The following is a 16,470-nucleotide window of genomic DNA, read 5'->3' on the forward strand; positions in this document are numbered from 1 at the left end:
TTCCTGTTTGTTTTGCGTAATCGAGATTCAGCAGGAATGCTATTTGAAAGCACAAAGACATGTATTCAGCTTCTGTTTTTCTTTGATAAATATAAACTCTCCTGCACATAACATGATTATAACATTTACACCGTTGCCACAAAATAATATTTTCACTTTCCAACATTTGCAAACACAAAATAAAACAAGGCAGCAGCAACAAAGTCATCTGAACTAATAATCTGCAGTCATGCATTCTGCCCCAACCCTCCCCTTCTCTCTCTCTGCCTCTAATTTCACCCTTGCCTCTTGCTGTCCATCATCATTCCTCTCCCTCCCTCACTCTCCTTGCCTGTCCTCCCTCTTACCCAGAATGCACCGCGGGCTGAGCAGGCTCAGCTGAGCTATATAAAGGCATAGCATGGGGGAGGGAGGGCTGCCGTGCAGCAGGAACTGTGCAGACACACACACGGGGATCCAGGGACAGCAGCCCCTTTGCACTGGGATCTAGAGCCACAGCGCGAAAGAGAGGTCAGTACAGAGGACAAAGGCACCATAGAAGAAGAGCACAGAATGACAGGGATGGGATCTGAGTCTGTCAGAGGGACTGACGAGAAGGAGAGATGTAGAGTGTGGGCTGGCAGAGTGGGCAGGGCTGTTTGATGGGATGGAGAGTGAGAGTAACAGTGTAATGGTGAACTGTCACACTGGTTAAAATGGTTGACACTGTCAGAAGATCAGGCATTTCTGCATCGTGCAAAGGCATGTACCTCTTATGTGTCATTCACAGGGATGTCACTCATAACTGTCTGCTAAAAAAAATATGTTTTTGCATTCTTATTTTTCCTCCAGACATTTGCTGTGACATGTCATTGCAGCTGGTTTTCCTTCTCTCTGATAACATGTTAACATTATCCTCCACCTACACCCATTAAAGACCATTTTCTCAAGCTGCTCTAGCCTTCTAATTCCACTGCCATGCCTCTATAGCCCCAGTAATGCTCATTAACATCTGATTAGGGGCTGAGTACTATTGATTCAAACATTAAACAGAGCCACAATTTGGAACACAGACACGTCCACAACAGCCACAGCTAACACCAAAATTATCTCGCTCCATCCTTTCACAAACATCATGGAATATCTCCCACTGCACTGACGTCAAAGGTTCCCCTGTTCTCCCTTAAAGGGACAGTACGCTCAATTAATTAGCAGAGCGCCTTAGTGACCGTTGGTACGCTGAGAGAATGCACCAACAGATCATGTGCTCAGTACTTTGTTTTCACCTCTGTTGCTTCTCAGGACCAGTCAGTGAAAGCTTCGTCGCCATGCGCTTTTTGAGAATGGTTGACATGCTATCCCTTAACAGCTGCAGAGTGGCTGAGGCTTTTTTTAGCAGGTAAAAAAACAGTAATAAGACATGAGGGAGGGACAGGAGAGATGGAGTAACGGGCATGTGGTGAGTCCAGCCATCTCCTTATTTCAATTCAAGGATACAATTACAAAGTCACATGTTTAAATGTGTCTCCATGTATAAGATTTCCGAAAGCAGTGGTCCTCAACCTGTGGGTTGGGACCCCCAAGGTGATCGCAAGATAATTTCTGGGGGTCACCAAATGGCTCTAGAGGAAGTGCAAATGAAATAACAGTTTGTGGCAGGAGGCAGTTCTCTGCGATGTCAGCGAGGTTACGACATTCGACATGAGGCTCAAAAATATGCAAACCACAGCATGAAATGTAACCACCACCTCACACTGTAAAAAGTATATTTCAGTAGTAGTTCAAGTAATGTAATATTTGAATTAGTCACTCAGCTTTCTGCTTTAGTGGTGGCAGTCTATTTCTGTGGATAATAACAACAATAACAACAACAACCATTACCTTAACCTGCTATCCTATTCCAGTCAAAGCGGGTCCGTCAGGTTTCTCTTAGTATATTGCATGTTTGACGTCATGATGTCCTCATCTCACGCAGTTATTTCCCCCTTCAGCTGAGCTTTGAGTTTGAGTTTGTGATGCAATAATGCATTGTTGTGCAGCTGAATTAGTTTAATTGTGCTGTTTAAGTTTTTGGAAAAACTTACTGAACCATTCGCTATTGTTAAATCAGGCTAACATGAAGTCATGCGAACATTAGCAATTATACTTATAATATTTCACAAACTTAAATGGTGCACCAAGGTCACTATTAAAGAACTAACTTTATTAAAACCCTACTATCAGGTTGTTAAGGCAGTATTTTACTTTTGTGTAAAGCAAATAATTGAGTCGGACAACTGGAAACTTTTAAGTTAACCTGCCTTAATTTAGGTTGCATTTATGCAAACTGTCAATTTAAAAGCAGTCAGATAATATAAGATAAAATAGCAAACTTAACAAACTACTCAGTCAAGACCTCAGCATGATGGGAAATGAGGCCATATTTTAGTACATCACATTGCCTGAACTAGTGATATAATGTGCCTGCATTAGAATATATAGAATATATTTCCTCAAGTGTGTTTGTGAAAGTCAAAGCAATGGTTTGCTTATAAGGTTCTCGGCCAGACAGGGTTGGGGGTCGTGATCACAACCTAATTATTCTGGGAGGTCATGACTTGGAAAACTTGAGAACCCTTGCTCTAAAGTACTCTGACATTCTGCATTATCAGCACACTCAGATGCATGGTATTACATTATTTATGTTGTTGTAAGTGGTTCATGCATTTTAAGAGGAAACAATATCCGGGTGTAACATTCACAGAGATTTGTCCACATGTGAGCACACAGAGGTCCAGTTCTAACATCTTGCCACATTTCCAGCCTCTGTTGGGAAATGCAATGGCACAGTTAGACTGCAGCAAAGCCAGGTAATGTTTCACTCCATAGTGGGTTTCTGTTGCATGATTCCATGCTGAACTGAGTGTAATTCCCACAACATGTTTGCACTGTATTGGACCCGGCAACACGTCTAACATGCCAAAGAAGAAGGGGACCCAGACGATGGCACCATAATAGGCCAGAGAGGGATTCCCAAACAGGCTCTGTGCTGACTCAGATGCCAGTCTCAGAGTGACATTTACACAGATCACAGGGTTAATGTCCACTTACATAAAAGTGGACACCTGAGACGCAGCACGTCCAGTCCTGAGGAGTGTCGCATGTGAGAACAAGCTGGTAGCATTTGCAGCTTTGCTGTAGCATAGTGGAGTAGAGTATATCTTTACGGTGAACTTGGAAACACGTGTTCGCTCTAGAAATATAAAAATCCGTCATTTGGACTGCGTGCAGAATACTGTAACAATAATTCTTCCCCCTCTACTGCAGTTTAACCACAGCGAAACAACTTGTATCACCTTTATAATCCCCCACATTCCTTAAAGCTGATTTATCAATCTGGCACTATAGTGTCTGAATAGGAGGCATGTGCCAGTGAGCAAATAGCCACATTGTCACAAGGTCAAGTTAAAGTCTTGTTAAACCTAATCTAGTGACACCCTCTTGCAAATTCAGGCTAAATATGTATATACATATGTATCTATTTTGTTTAATTCTTTGTTTTTTATTGTTAAAGTTCAATGATTCCATGATTATACATAAAATATTCAATAATATACCTATAAAACATTTGTAATTCTGTTCTTTGGTGTGCAGTATCTTCTTTCTCCCCCGGTGGCCATGCCACTTAAATCTAAGCTTGGACCTCAGCATGTAACCAAAGATGCCCTTTGACCTTTCGCACAAATTTGGCTCGACAGAACTCACACCAGCGACTTCTCAGGTTGCTTTATTACCATAGTGCTAAGGCGTGACTGATGCAAGTAATCGGAAAATACAATGGGGAAAACCAGAGAAAGCACAACTGTATAGAAAGGTAACGTAACAGAGGATATAGACAGTATATAATCCAAGTGCTGCACATTTACAGGTAACAGAAGGTGGGACGCAGCTGTATTAAAAATATCAAATTTGTTAAAAATACAAGAAAAACAGAGAGCCGAATTTCAGTCGAGGCATCATCGAATTTGACGTAAAGAGAACTGTGCTCTCTAGACGTAAAATTATTTTGACAGGCAACACCTGTCACCCAGCTCTTTAGGTTATTTAAAGTCAGTTCTTTCACAACACACCCATTTTCAACTTGAGACAAATGACACAGGCAAGCGGCTTGTTGAAGATATCTATTTGTACATGCCAGAACGGCTGACTCCTTCCTCATTCTTCTGTCTTCAAGTCAGCTAAAAAAAAAAAGTGTAAACAGGAAGCTATGTGGCTGTTGTCTTCCTCATATACAGTCAGTATCTGTACTGTTAAATTAAGACAGAACTCACAGGCGTTTCTTGTCCGGATCAAATGCCAAGGAACTTGAATTTTTACGATCTTATTCTGAACCTCACATGCTGCAGTCAGAATTTTCTACTGTCTGTTCTACAGCAAAACTGTTAAAAGGTGCAGTCACACACAGTCATGTTTTATCAGTGATGACACATGCACATGTGAACATACAATAACATTACATAGCAATACTAACTTAAGTGTTGGAGATGGAAATGAAAAACTTAATAGCACAAGTTAAAAGTTCTGGAGCTTAAGTTTACCAGATCTACAGAGGACGAACTACTGGCAATAAAGATGGGTTTTTTTTGTTTGTTTTTTTTTAAATACAGCAGTTACGAGTTGCCTGATTCTCTGGAAATTATATGGAAATGGGGTGGAACGAGCTGAAAATTCAGTCTGATATCAGGTTACGGCAACACTGATTGTCTGAGATACATATGCAACACTTAAAGAGAATGCTTTTGGGTGCTGTATGACCTTAATTACGTGGCTTCAGTAGTAAAAAAAAACAAACAAAAAAACCCTAACTGACACTTGGGACTATGTTTTGGGTTTGACAATATGAAAAAAAGATCCAAAGTTAATATTTAATAAAGAACTGATAAAAAAAACATGATCAGCAAAGTGTAACTTTTTTTGACAGTGTGACATTAATCTCTGCCTTAAAATGAACTAATTTTCTCTCTGATGTCCTTTTCTGTCTTTCAGTTGAAGGAAATACTCATCTAACGCAACACAATGGCAGGTAAATATTAGAGAATTCAAAGACTGATAATGATGATTAATGATGTGGAGAATGGGAACTTGTATTTCTCAAATGAATCGTCATGTGCAAATTCAAGTTTAAGCAGAGGCAGCCTTGTTGTGCTGTGTTGTCTTAGACTCTACTGCCCTCTTCTGGTGATTTTTGAGAATACACTGGAGTCTTTAATTTAACATTGTTTATATACATGATATTGCATTTAAATATGGTACTTCATTTTTATTGAAAAAAGATTGTTATGATATTCCTTTTAATTAACTACACACCACTGTATAATAATAATACAATTATTACATTGTGTAGTTGCACACATTATCATATAATAGAGTTAAGAAGTCCAAATCTTGCTTTCTTTTCCTTTTTGCTTGTTTGTTAAATTTATAACTCAGACATTTGCTGTTGTTCTGTGCAAACAGGTATACCTGCCTACATAGCATTATTAGGTGACAACCGTCGCCATGGCAACACTGTTTGAGTAATAGCACAAACCTTCAAAATAGTAAGCACAGTCAAAACAGCCTAGTTGACCGGCCGACACTTTGCCCTTCATTCAACTAAAAAATGGGAACTACATGTAGTGCCGATTCCACCGAATGCCTCACTGCCACAACTGACTGTCGAGATGGTTTGTTTACATTTTTATTGATTTGGTTAGAAGAATGCTTTGCCATATCACACACATGTTCACAAATGTCTATGCTTATTTCAGACAAAATTAAAGATGCCAAGATCATCTTTGTTGTGGGTGAGTACGCTCAGTCTGAATTTGTCTCATTTTGCACCACACGACAGCAACAATCCACCCTCGTGCTAAACTGATAGTCCTGTCGTCTTTCTTTTGTCAGGTGGACCTGGCTCTGGAAAGGGCACCCAGTGTGAGAAGATAGTAGCAAAGTACGGCTACACCCACCTGTCGTCTGGGGATCTGCTCCGTGCTGAGGTGGCCTCTGGCTCTGAGAGGGGCAAGCAGCTCCAGGCCATCATGCAGAAGGGAGAGCTTGTTCCCCTGGTAAGAGATCGGGACATATCATTTTATTTCATCATCAAAAAAAAAGTGTTCTGTTTATCAGTTGCAACTTGTTCTCATAAGCAAAGATCAGTCTTTATATAGCTGTGGAATACCAAACAAAATGTGCACACAGATAAGATGGAAATATCAAAATTCTTACAATGCATGCTAATATAGTTGCCAGTTTATTAGGTACACCTACACCATGGCTAAAACTAATGCAGTCTAATACAACAGTCCTGCAATATATTATAATGTGCAGTTTTTGTTGAAACACTCTTAAAGAGGTGTTGACTGCATTATATGTACATGTGTTAATGTTATTCAGCCGGTCCTGATTGATTGATCATGGGGAGGACAAAATACACTGTAAAACAAAAACATAATTATCACATCACAAAAATCAATTTAGTAGAATCAACTAATATTTTCTCAATAACTTAACCTAACAAGGTTTATTTATTGAGGTTAATTAAAACTAAAATTTGTATTTATTTTCAGAGCACTTCTTTTAACTTGAAGTCTTCTGATGCCAACTCATTAGATTAAGTTTCTAAAGAAACATGATCAGCATATTAGCAGTCTTCCCAGCATGCATTGTTGAAGAGTTAAAACTTTCCTGAGACTCTTTTTAAAAACATTTTTAAGATGAAAACTGTGTGTCTCTAAGACAAGTTAGATAAGCTGCTTTTTTCCACAATAATAAAAACGCTTGAAAGCTAATTATTTTAAAACATGAAATGTTATAAATGTTCATCAGCATGACTAAAAATGCACAACTGAATTAACTGAGTTTGACTGGACAAGTTTATTTGCTTTAAAACATCAAAAATTTAACTCAACTTGTTTCAAATTCAGTCAATATACAGTTTAAGGCAGGACAAACACTAACTTTATTAAGTTGAAACAGATTGTTTGTTTTTTACAGTGCAATAGAAACACCTGTCAGTATAATAAACTGGCTACCGAGTGTATTTTCTACCAGAAGTGCCGCATCATTGTGAAGGTTGATCATAATTTCCCGGGTCTGCTTTCAGGACACAGTCTTAGACATGATTAAGGACGCCATGATCGCCAAGGCTGATGTGTCCAAGGGCTTCCTTATTGATGGCTACCCCCGTGAGGTGAAGCAGGGCGAGGAGTTTGAGAAGAAGGTAGGAGAGGGCATGAGTTGTTGATCTATAATTCATCCCTGCACCGATGGCAAGAAACCTTAAACCGGCAAAACTGTCTTTCATCCCAGATCGGCAAACCCTGCCTGCTGCTGTACGTCGATGCAAAAGCAGAGACCATGGTCAAGAGGCTTCTGAAGCGTGGCGAGACCAGCGGCCGTTCTGATGACAACGAGGAGACCATCAAGAAGCGCCTGGACTTGTATTACAAAGCAACAGAGCCAGTCATCGCCTTTTACGAGAGCCGCGGCATCGTCAGGAAGGTGTGTGTAACCGCCGTGATGGTGAAAATTGAATATATTTGTAATATATGGATATATTCTCACGAACTGTGTCGTCTCGCTTCACACAGGTCGACTCTGAGCTGCCAGTGGATGATGTCTTCACCCAGGTCTCCAAGGCTATTGATGCACTGTAGTAAAACAACATAACTGGATGAGCTGGTTGTTGTTGGTTTTTTTTATTGAATCAATTTCATAAGGACAAAACATGAACAAAAATACCCCTCCCACTCATTTTGGTTAAAAGTACTGAAGGCCATTAAGGTTCAAAGATGCCTTAACTTTACTCCTACTCCAGCAATAGTAACCTACAATTTTAAGGTCGCATAACAATGAATCGCCTAAAGCTGCACTTACAAATACATTTGTTTCTGTATATAATTCTTGCTTTCATTCTGTGCTGAACATGTATGTGGACGTATCCAAGTGGAAAGGCACTGTACACGGGAGGTGGTGACCATCTTCTCGGTTAACCTGCACTTTACGCAATTTTGTCTTTAACCCTGCCATATGGAGTCCAGAGTTTATGATAAAATAATCGGCTCCTTTATAATTGTGCCATTGAGCAATGGCAGAGATCACCCGCTGTGGACAAACTGGTGAAACTCTGCATACATGGACACGAACAGAATTTTTTAAATTACTTTTCTCAACCATTGTGAACTTCATACATTTACAACTATATCTAAAGCACAGAAACGTTCTATTTTTTTCATCAGGATGTACACATGTAACATGAGTGTCTATAAAGTGGTATATGTAACATAAAGGAAATTAAAGTATAAGAAGAAACATATAACTGTATATAAATATCATATTTTGATATTCACTTCCCAATGACATGCACTTTATATTATACATATATACACTTCCACATTTTTGTTTTGCTCCCGTTTTTCATGAGTTGAAGCCAAAGATCTAAGACTTTTCCTGTGCACACAAAAGGCTTATTTCTCTCTAATTTTGTTCAGACATTTGTCAACATAAATGTTAAGTGAGCCAAGCCAAGATAATCCACCCAGCTGACAGGTGTGGCATGTAGAGATGCTGATTAAACAGCCTGATTATTACACAGGTGTGCCTCAGACTGGTCACAATACAAGGCCACTATAAAATGATTTTTTCCCCCAGGAAGGCAAAGTCATGACCCACCTTATACTGTCTCTGACTGGCTTATCCTGATATTCTTACCCTAACCCTTAAAGGAGCAATATGTAGAACTCAAAAATGAGTACCGCAGTTCAAATAGTGAATTGGAGCTATAGACGGTATATTAAATAGGTTGAATCCCTATTTAATAGGCTTTGTGATAGGTTTTTAATAGGCTATTTAAAAGGCTGCAGGGACACTGAACAGGAGAGCAGGACGAGCAGAATATTACTTTTTGACATTGACAAGTGACGATGAGTCCCGCACCGCAAGGGCTCTGTTATAGTCCCAAACAGACGTAACAGCTGTAGAGTCCACTTAGAGGACGAGCTCCACACGTACACCATAGATCGCTCTCTCTATCATCTGCACGGGAAGGTCTACGGATGAGTCTGCACTGTCACAAAAATGTTGGATACACGGATGTCTGCACAGAGCCTACTTGTGCACCCTTTGATGACAATATATACATCACACAGACTCATGCACTTGAGGCACGGAAAGAATACCAATTTAACATGATCAGATGTTTATAACTGTCAATTATCTGTCGATGTAAAGCTAAGTATACCCCTTCTAAAACATTATTAATGATTTCTTAAGACTCATAAACAGATATATTCTGCAAACATTCAGCATTAATTTCAACTCTAATAAACATAAAATGGGCAAACATGAACAGTTATTATCGCTCAGAATAAAATTGGGGAACATTCTGGCTGTAGCATTGTTGTTGAAGAAGCCAGTATTTCAAATAAGCATGTTTGATGATGACTGATGACATATCATGGACATTTTTTGTGTGCAGGGGAGAAGTCTAGACTTTTTCCTTCAACTGATGAAAAATGGGAACAAAAACAAAAGTGGTCAGTTTATATTTTTATCAAGCACTATTATTCAGTATTACATTGTGAGTAATCCTGGACAACGGCATACACACACAGAAACGAGTGACTTCAACATTGCTTCAAAGTTGAAAAAGGAAACGCTTTTCTATTCAGAAAACATGGTCAAGGTGCTGTAGACACAACAGGATACAGGACACGCTGCCGCAGCCATAGTTCACTGCTGTTATTATAACCTCTCCTTTGAGCTCGTGATGATCAACAGGTCTTCCTTTACCTCTCACCTTCCTCACACACACACACATACACACACACACAGCTGGCCAAGCAAACACTGCAGCAGGTATCCGGACTACCCTCCAAGGAGTGCTCTGATCATGACTCCGCGCTGTAGGGATTAGGAAGAGGAAAACGGCTTCTGAGCGGGGGACAGGATGTGTCCATCGGAAAGTCAATCAAGACGAGGCGTCTGTAAGCACTTTCATAAAGTCATCGAGGATGCTGCCTGAATGCCTGGAATGCTGCTCTTACCTCATAAAGGTGCAAAACAAAGGGGAAGAAAAGAGGTGGCAGTGGTATTTATCACGTACTGCAGGGAGAGAAAGAAGGAGACGCATGTCTGTGAATGTGGAGGAGAGATAAAACTATGAGCCCATACAGTCCTGCACTTGAGGGGTCACATAATTTAACCAATTACGATTTAAGTTGGACTCCTTGAACTGCCAAGTGCAGAAGATTTGAGCATTAAAGACAAGTGACAATTTACTTGAAGCCACTGTGTCCAATCTGAACATTTCTGACCTCCTGTGGCAGCAAGGCAGAAAGCAATGCGCTTCACCATTTTCATTTTGGTATAAAATGATCATCTCAAACCTCACTACATCTAATCTGTATGATCAAATCAAAATAAAGTAAGGTAAAATAGAGGATGATAAACACATTAACTTTTAGTAAAGGAACAATCAACCAAATGGAAAAAAAAACATGCATCCAATCAAGAGAAGAGCATTCATTCATCACATGTCAAGTGTCAACAAAACAATTTATTTTCCACCTACCTGCAGAACTAATGGTGGAATCTTTGAAACAGGGTTTAATGGCCACAGAAATGGGGGGTTAATAAGCAAACTGCAAAAACCTAAAAACTATGCACACGCTCTATAATTGTGCGAGCTCACAGTCACTGCAGAGTGTGACATAATTATAAGGGGAATAAATGTGCAATCAGCTATGAATATCACATAGCAGTTTGGTAACACCTACTTTCTCTATTAGATTGGTAATCCTTAAATAGATGAGGTGGAAAGTATACTGAGGCAACAGCAGCTCAAAAATATAAAAACAAAATAAAGCTTGCCACAGAAATACTGTATGTACAGTATACAATCTGTGCAGATTCATGAATGCATCCATACATGATACTTTTGACTATGACTGTGTTAAAACAAAAAAGTTAACAGCCCAGGAATTAAAGGAATACTATTCAGGATATTCCAATGTATAGACTTTCAATCATCACTTATGACCCAAGAGTGGTGGTGTCTGTATCTGCAGAGACCCTGACTTCTGCCTGTATTTTTATTTTGCTGCATTTGGGATGCTTTACCAGCCCAAAGCATTGGTATTTGATGACCTGGGGATGAGCTGTGTCTAGATTTGTGAAACTCCTGCATGCACACTTGATTCAGAACAGTAGTGCTCTGTATGGATGAGACTCAAGAATAGCAACAGAAAAATTCTCCTTATTCTACTTTTAATTACACAAACAGTTCTTCAGTTCCAAATAATGTAACCTGGTCGTGCAGCGTCCCATGTCATGGAGTTACCAGTCTCCATCCTAGGGTGATACAGGGACCTTCACAGTTTGCTAAGAAAATAACCCCTTTCTTAGATTGTCACAGACAATCACACGGAGCTTTGTGACTCCATTGTAAAATTAACCACCACTCACTTAACTGGATCCTCACTGCACTTCCAGCGAAAAATCCTGAATTACACTCAAAAGTGAGATATGATTCTGCAAATGGGACGTTTCTATAATGACGGTCTTGTCAATTAGCTGCCTTATGGGACTGTAGATATACATTCAGTGACTTTGTAAGGCTGACAGGCTTCTGTTCATCTACAGTTGTATCAGTCTCGGATATGACCGCTGCAAGGCCATGCGTCAGATCCCCCTCGGAGGACGATAAGGAAACGGGAAAGCTGGCGCATACACTTGATTCTCTCTCTCTCTCCTCTGCTATGTACTGCTATGTACTGTGGCGGACTGGCTGGCTGGCACCACAGAGACCCAGTGGCACCGTGCGGGAACCAGCGTCAAACCTGTGATGAAAGACGATGGCCGATTGTTTCCTGTTATTGAAACACTACTCATGGGCGGGGGTAGGCTCCAATAAAAAGGAAGGCCATTGAAGGAGAGTGCTACTGTAGAAGTGTCCTCTGGCCGGCCACAGATGTGATGGAGTACCTCTTATGAATGCCAGCTGCGACATATGCCTCTAAATCCGAGTCATGTCAATTACCGGAGGAGTGCAATCATTTAAGTAACAGAGTACAAGTTGAGTAAAAACTGTCTCGACTTAGTGTAGGATCCCATGTGCATTTCTTTGTTCACGCTGCCCGAAGGAACGAGGTCAAGGCAAGTTCACAAAGTCAACATGCAGAATATCAACTGGCCTCAGAAAACAAGGCTCTATGCACTGAAGAAAATTTTTGGACCAACTTTTAAAAAAATAACATACAAATTGATTAAATTTGGTCAAAACAAGTCAACAGATATTATGAACATAATAGCCTTAAGACAGATGAATTTAATCCGATACCTTTAAAATCAGCAGTTTGCATAAATGCAACCTAAATTTAAGGTAAATCAACTTAAGTTGTACAACTTAATTATTTGCTTTAGCCAAAAGTCTAATACTGCTCCTTTACAACCTAATAATATGGTTTCAGGAAAAGTATTTTTTTAAGTAGTAACCTTAGTGTGTTATTCGACTGAACTGTCTTTCTGAATCACCGAGAGATAAGTCAGAATCAGAAATCAGAATAGCAGCTTCAGGGAACGAGATGTTATCTCAATTTGCTGTAATCCACAAAAATAGACCAGCATCACTACAGCAGAAAACTGAATGGGACTCATTCAAAACATTACATTACTTCAGCTACTCCTGAAATACTCTTACTTTTACAGTGTTAAAAACAATACTAGTATTGTGAATGGGATTTAACACTTAAATATGGAGGCTGGATTTTGAGTCTGGTGTAACTTTTAATATTTCGATGTAGTTGACTTACTAGTTTCAGATAAAAAAAATACTATTTGTAGTTTAAAAACACGGTTTAGTGAGGTTTAAGCAACAAAACTACTTGGTTAGGTTTAAGAAAAGGTCATGGTTTGTCTCTGCCATCCAGGTGTAAATAGCCACTTGGACATTTACACCCAAGGCGCAAATAGCATTGCTGGCTATGGACCCCTGGATTCTTGCTTTTTTTTATACAAGGCTATACATTGAATATCCAAGTGTACATAGCAACATTGTCTGTTCCACCGTGGGTGTAAATAGCATCCGCCTTTAAATTAAAGCTACAACAAAGAATTTTCATATTGCATTAATTTTGGATGCAGGAGTGTTTCCACAATAATAACCACAAAATATTATGTCAAAAATAAAATTATCTGAATAAAAATCTTCTTTTTAATTGGCTGACGTATGACTCTGTAACTTTTTGTTTTTCTGGTCTCATCTGATTTCACAAAGAACCCGACCTGGTGGCAGGCATTAAGAACAACTATACAGAAATAGCTGATCTTCTAAAAGACTGTCTCATTTGCTTATGTAGGTCATATAGAGGTATGATAAATAAACTGAGACGGTTTCATAACCAGTGAAAAGATTTTGTGTAGTAGCTTTAAGCCATCAGTTTACCGATGATGATCAAATCAGAGAAGTGACACTAGTTGTGACGAGGTTTCACATTACTCTGGGGCCTATACCAGCACCTTCAAGACTTGTTGTTTTTTTTATAATCATATTTGTGACTTGTCTGCTCTAAATCTGTAACTAGCAGTTCAGAACATGTCTCAACTGCACTTCGTTCCTGTGATGTGCAGGTACAATATGTTCCTGAATCACAAAGTCCATATCAGGGAAAAGGAGATAGGCTTCACTTCAAACACTCCTTTCAACTGTTTTTTTTTGTTTTTTTTTTTTGCAACATCAGGATTGGGAACAAATCTAACTGAAAATAGCTCACACAGGCCTTTTTCTCACTGAAGAGCAAATGGAATAGAGCTTGTTTCTGCTCTCCTGTTGTTGCTGTTAATACAACACATGACACACACACACACACACACAGACCCAAAACAGAGAGAGATCGACAGGGCTGCTGTGAAATTTTGTTTGCCGCAATTACTCTAAATGCTTTTGTAGCATTGTTGAAGTCTATATGTGTGTTTTTCTTTTCTGCTGCTCCTCTGCTCTGCCAACAGACCTTGTGTGGAGAGTTGATTTGACGGAATGATGACTCCTCTGAGTCTGTTCAGTACAGAGAGGATGTTGTGTCTACTCTGCGCTCCAGTCTATTTTTCCTCGCAAACCGTAGCCAAAGATAAATACTGTTTTTGGTTTTTTCTCGCTTTTAGCTTTCATCGGGATAAATTAATCAAACGATAATAAAGACCATGATTTTTAAATATGCAGAAACAAAATATGTTTTCAAATTTAAATTAGTACATCTCCCAGAGCTCCTGGTGAGGTGTTGTTAGACAGGTTGTACAGTTCACAACACATTAGTACCATCCAGTGAGTTCAAAGTACAGTAAACACACACTTTTGTAATTGTGTGTGGCTCTGACTGTCAGCCCACGCACCCACTGTACACCCACACAGGTGTTTTCACTTATTTTGGTTGATTACTTTCAGGACTGTGTGGGCATTTACAGACTGAGCTCGACAAACAAATCTCAAGTAAAACATCTGAGCGTTTTCCCAAAAGCACAATATTACTGATGGCTGAATCACACTTATTTTCCACTGTTTCTGGTCCCGCTTTAGACCTTTTATCACTGCACGTCGACAGGAAAAGGACAGGTGATTGTTTGATAACATTAAACACGACCGCATTCTGTTTAGTTGAGCTGGCTCCAGGGTTCTGGTGTTGTGCATGCTGACTAACTGGCATGGGTTAGGCCAAGTGGGACGGATGATGGAACTGATCCATTGTTAATTAAATCTGTGTCACCTGTGTTTTTCCTACTATGACAAGTCAAAATGTGAAGAGGTCTCTCATGCGTACTGACTCACAAAGTATGTTTGTGTAGATATGGTTGCCTTTAGCTAAAATTCCTCAAATACACACATGAAAAATCACTTTTTTCCTGCGGTTTTTGTGGTTTAATGACCACCAACTTGAGAATTAGCACCACCAACTGTAAACAAATTTACGTGCACCCAGCTCCTAATATTTGCATCACAGCTGTGGATAGAAACACAGACTGATGAGCATTTTCTCTCTCCAGCTTTCTAGAAATTCTGTGCAAATTTGTGCTACATTTGCATGGAAATTTGACTTTGGTCTCACTGTCAGGGCTTATTGGGACACTTGAATAGAACAGAGCAATCTTAGATGTTATTAATGGATTTGGGTTTGCACTGGAGAGAGCATTGATCAAGCCCCCACTGAGGGTTTTCTGCACCTCTCTATCACATTGCAGCCTTTTATGTTTAGACGAATTTGGCGAAGCACCAGAAGTTAACAAGCTGCCGTTGCTGCGGTGGCGTCTCCCTACAGTTTGAGCGCAAATACGAGCCGTCTGAAGAAGTTTACAATTTTCTACTTTTACACTTACTTTTTTTTTTTTATGTAACTTTACTTTTGACAGCAATGTCTATAAAGTCGGGGAGAAGCTGCGCAGGTCGGCTGGTCCAACAGTTGTATCAAACTTCAACTTTGGAAAAAGGAAAAACAGAATGTGAAATACACAGACCTTTACTTCATGAAGAGTGCTGCTGTCTGAGACCAGAGACTCTACAGAGATTCACTGAGCACACAGAGGACCATGATGTGTCATAGTGGATCAAAAATATTGGCAGAAAGAAACTTTTTTCATGAACATCGAATGAAAAAAGTGAATTCATATATATATTTTTAATATACATCACACAGTATTTCATCACTTAAATGTGGAAAAGGCGTTCTGTGTTTTCTCCATTTATGGCTTTTGAAAATTTGAATATCACCATCCTAAAAGGTAGCTTCATCAGTTACTGGCCACTGTTAAACATCGTCAATCCAATTATCCATGCTGTTACTATTAGCAAGTAAAAGCAGACACGGTGTCCAGAGGGGAACCTCGGATCTGCAAGATCTCGTAAGAGTGAACATTTTCACCGAAACCATGATTCGCAAATTTGGGGTTCCACTCTAAACCCAACCAGCAGACACCTAGACTGATGGATACGACGTCGACAGCTATGGCGGAACACATGAAGTGGTCGCTGGATTCGTCTATATATGAAGTTTTTATTATATATGTGTGAGCAAATAAAAACTAAATCTAAATTAGTAAGACCTTTTCTACTATGACAAGCTAAAACGCCCACTGCAGAGAGTTCACTTCAGTTGTCAACCAAACACCTTCAGGTCTTAAAGAACTATCACCCTCAGCCTGAGACTCCTCAATTCATCCTCTGCGCTCCATCATGTAAAATACCTTTATGTAAAATTATGCTACATCAGGAATGTCCAATGTATTCCACAAAGGGACAAGTGGCTGCAGATTTTTACTCCAACTGACTAACCAACGGCGCACCTGACTCGACTATTCTGTTGTTTGAAGACTGAAATCAAATGATTAAATAAGTTGAGCCTGGTGTGAAGCTCCGGCTTCGTAGGAACACAAACCCACAACCACGTGGCTCTTCATGTAATAGTCTGGACACGCCTGCTCTGT

The 16,470-nt window shown here is 39.7% G+C and overlaps 1 protein-coding gene across 1 annotated transcript; it reads left to right on the forward strand.

Annotated features, from left to right (window-relative positions):
* Window positions 1-391: 391 nt before the first annotated feature.
* Window positions 392-7,676, forward strand: ak1 (adenylate kinase 1). The gene is made up of 7 exons (XM_084746016.1): window positions 392-510; window positions 5,005-5,041; window positions 5,769-5,804; window positions 5,905-6,068; window positions 7,106-7,222; window positions 7,312-7,503; window positions 7,593-7,676. The coding sequence occupies exons 2-7, from the start codon at window positions 5,035-5,037 to the stop codon at window positions 7,656-7,658; spliced, it is 582 nt and encodes a 193-aa protein (XP_084602142.1). The 5' UTR covers window positions 392-510; window positions 5,005-5,034; the 3' UTR covers window positions 7,659-7,676.
* Window positions 7,677-16,470: the final 8,794 nt, after the last annotated feature.

This window comes from Lutjanus erythropterus, chromosome 20 (genome assembly GCF_056507025.1).
Source record: "Lutjanus erythropterus isolate fLutEry1 chromosome 20, fLutEry1.hap2, whole genome shotgun sequence".
In the NCBI taxonomy this organism is placed as follows: Eukaryota; Metazoa; Chordata; class Actinopteri; order Lutjaniformes; family Lutjanidae; genus Lutjanus; species Lutjanus erythropterus.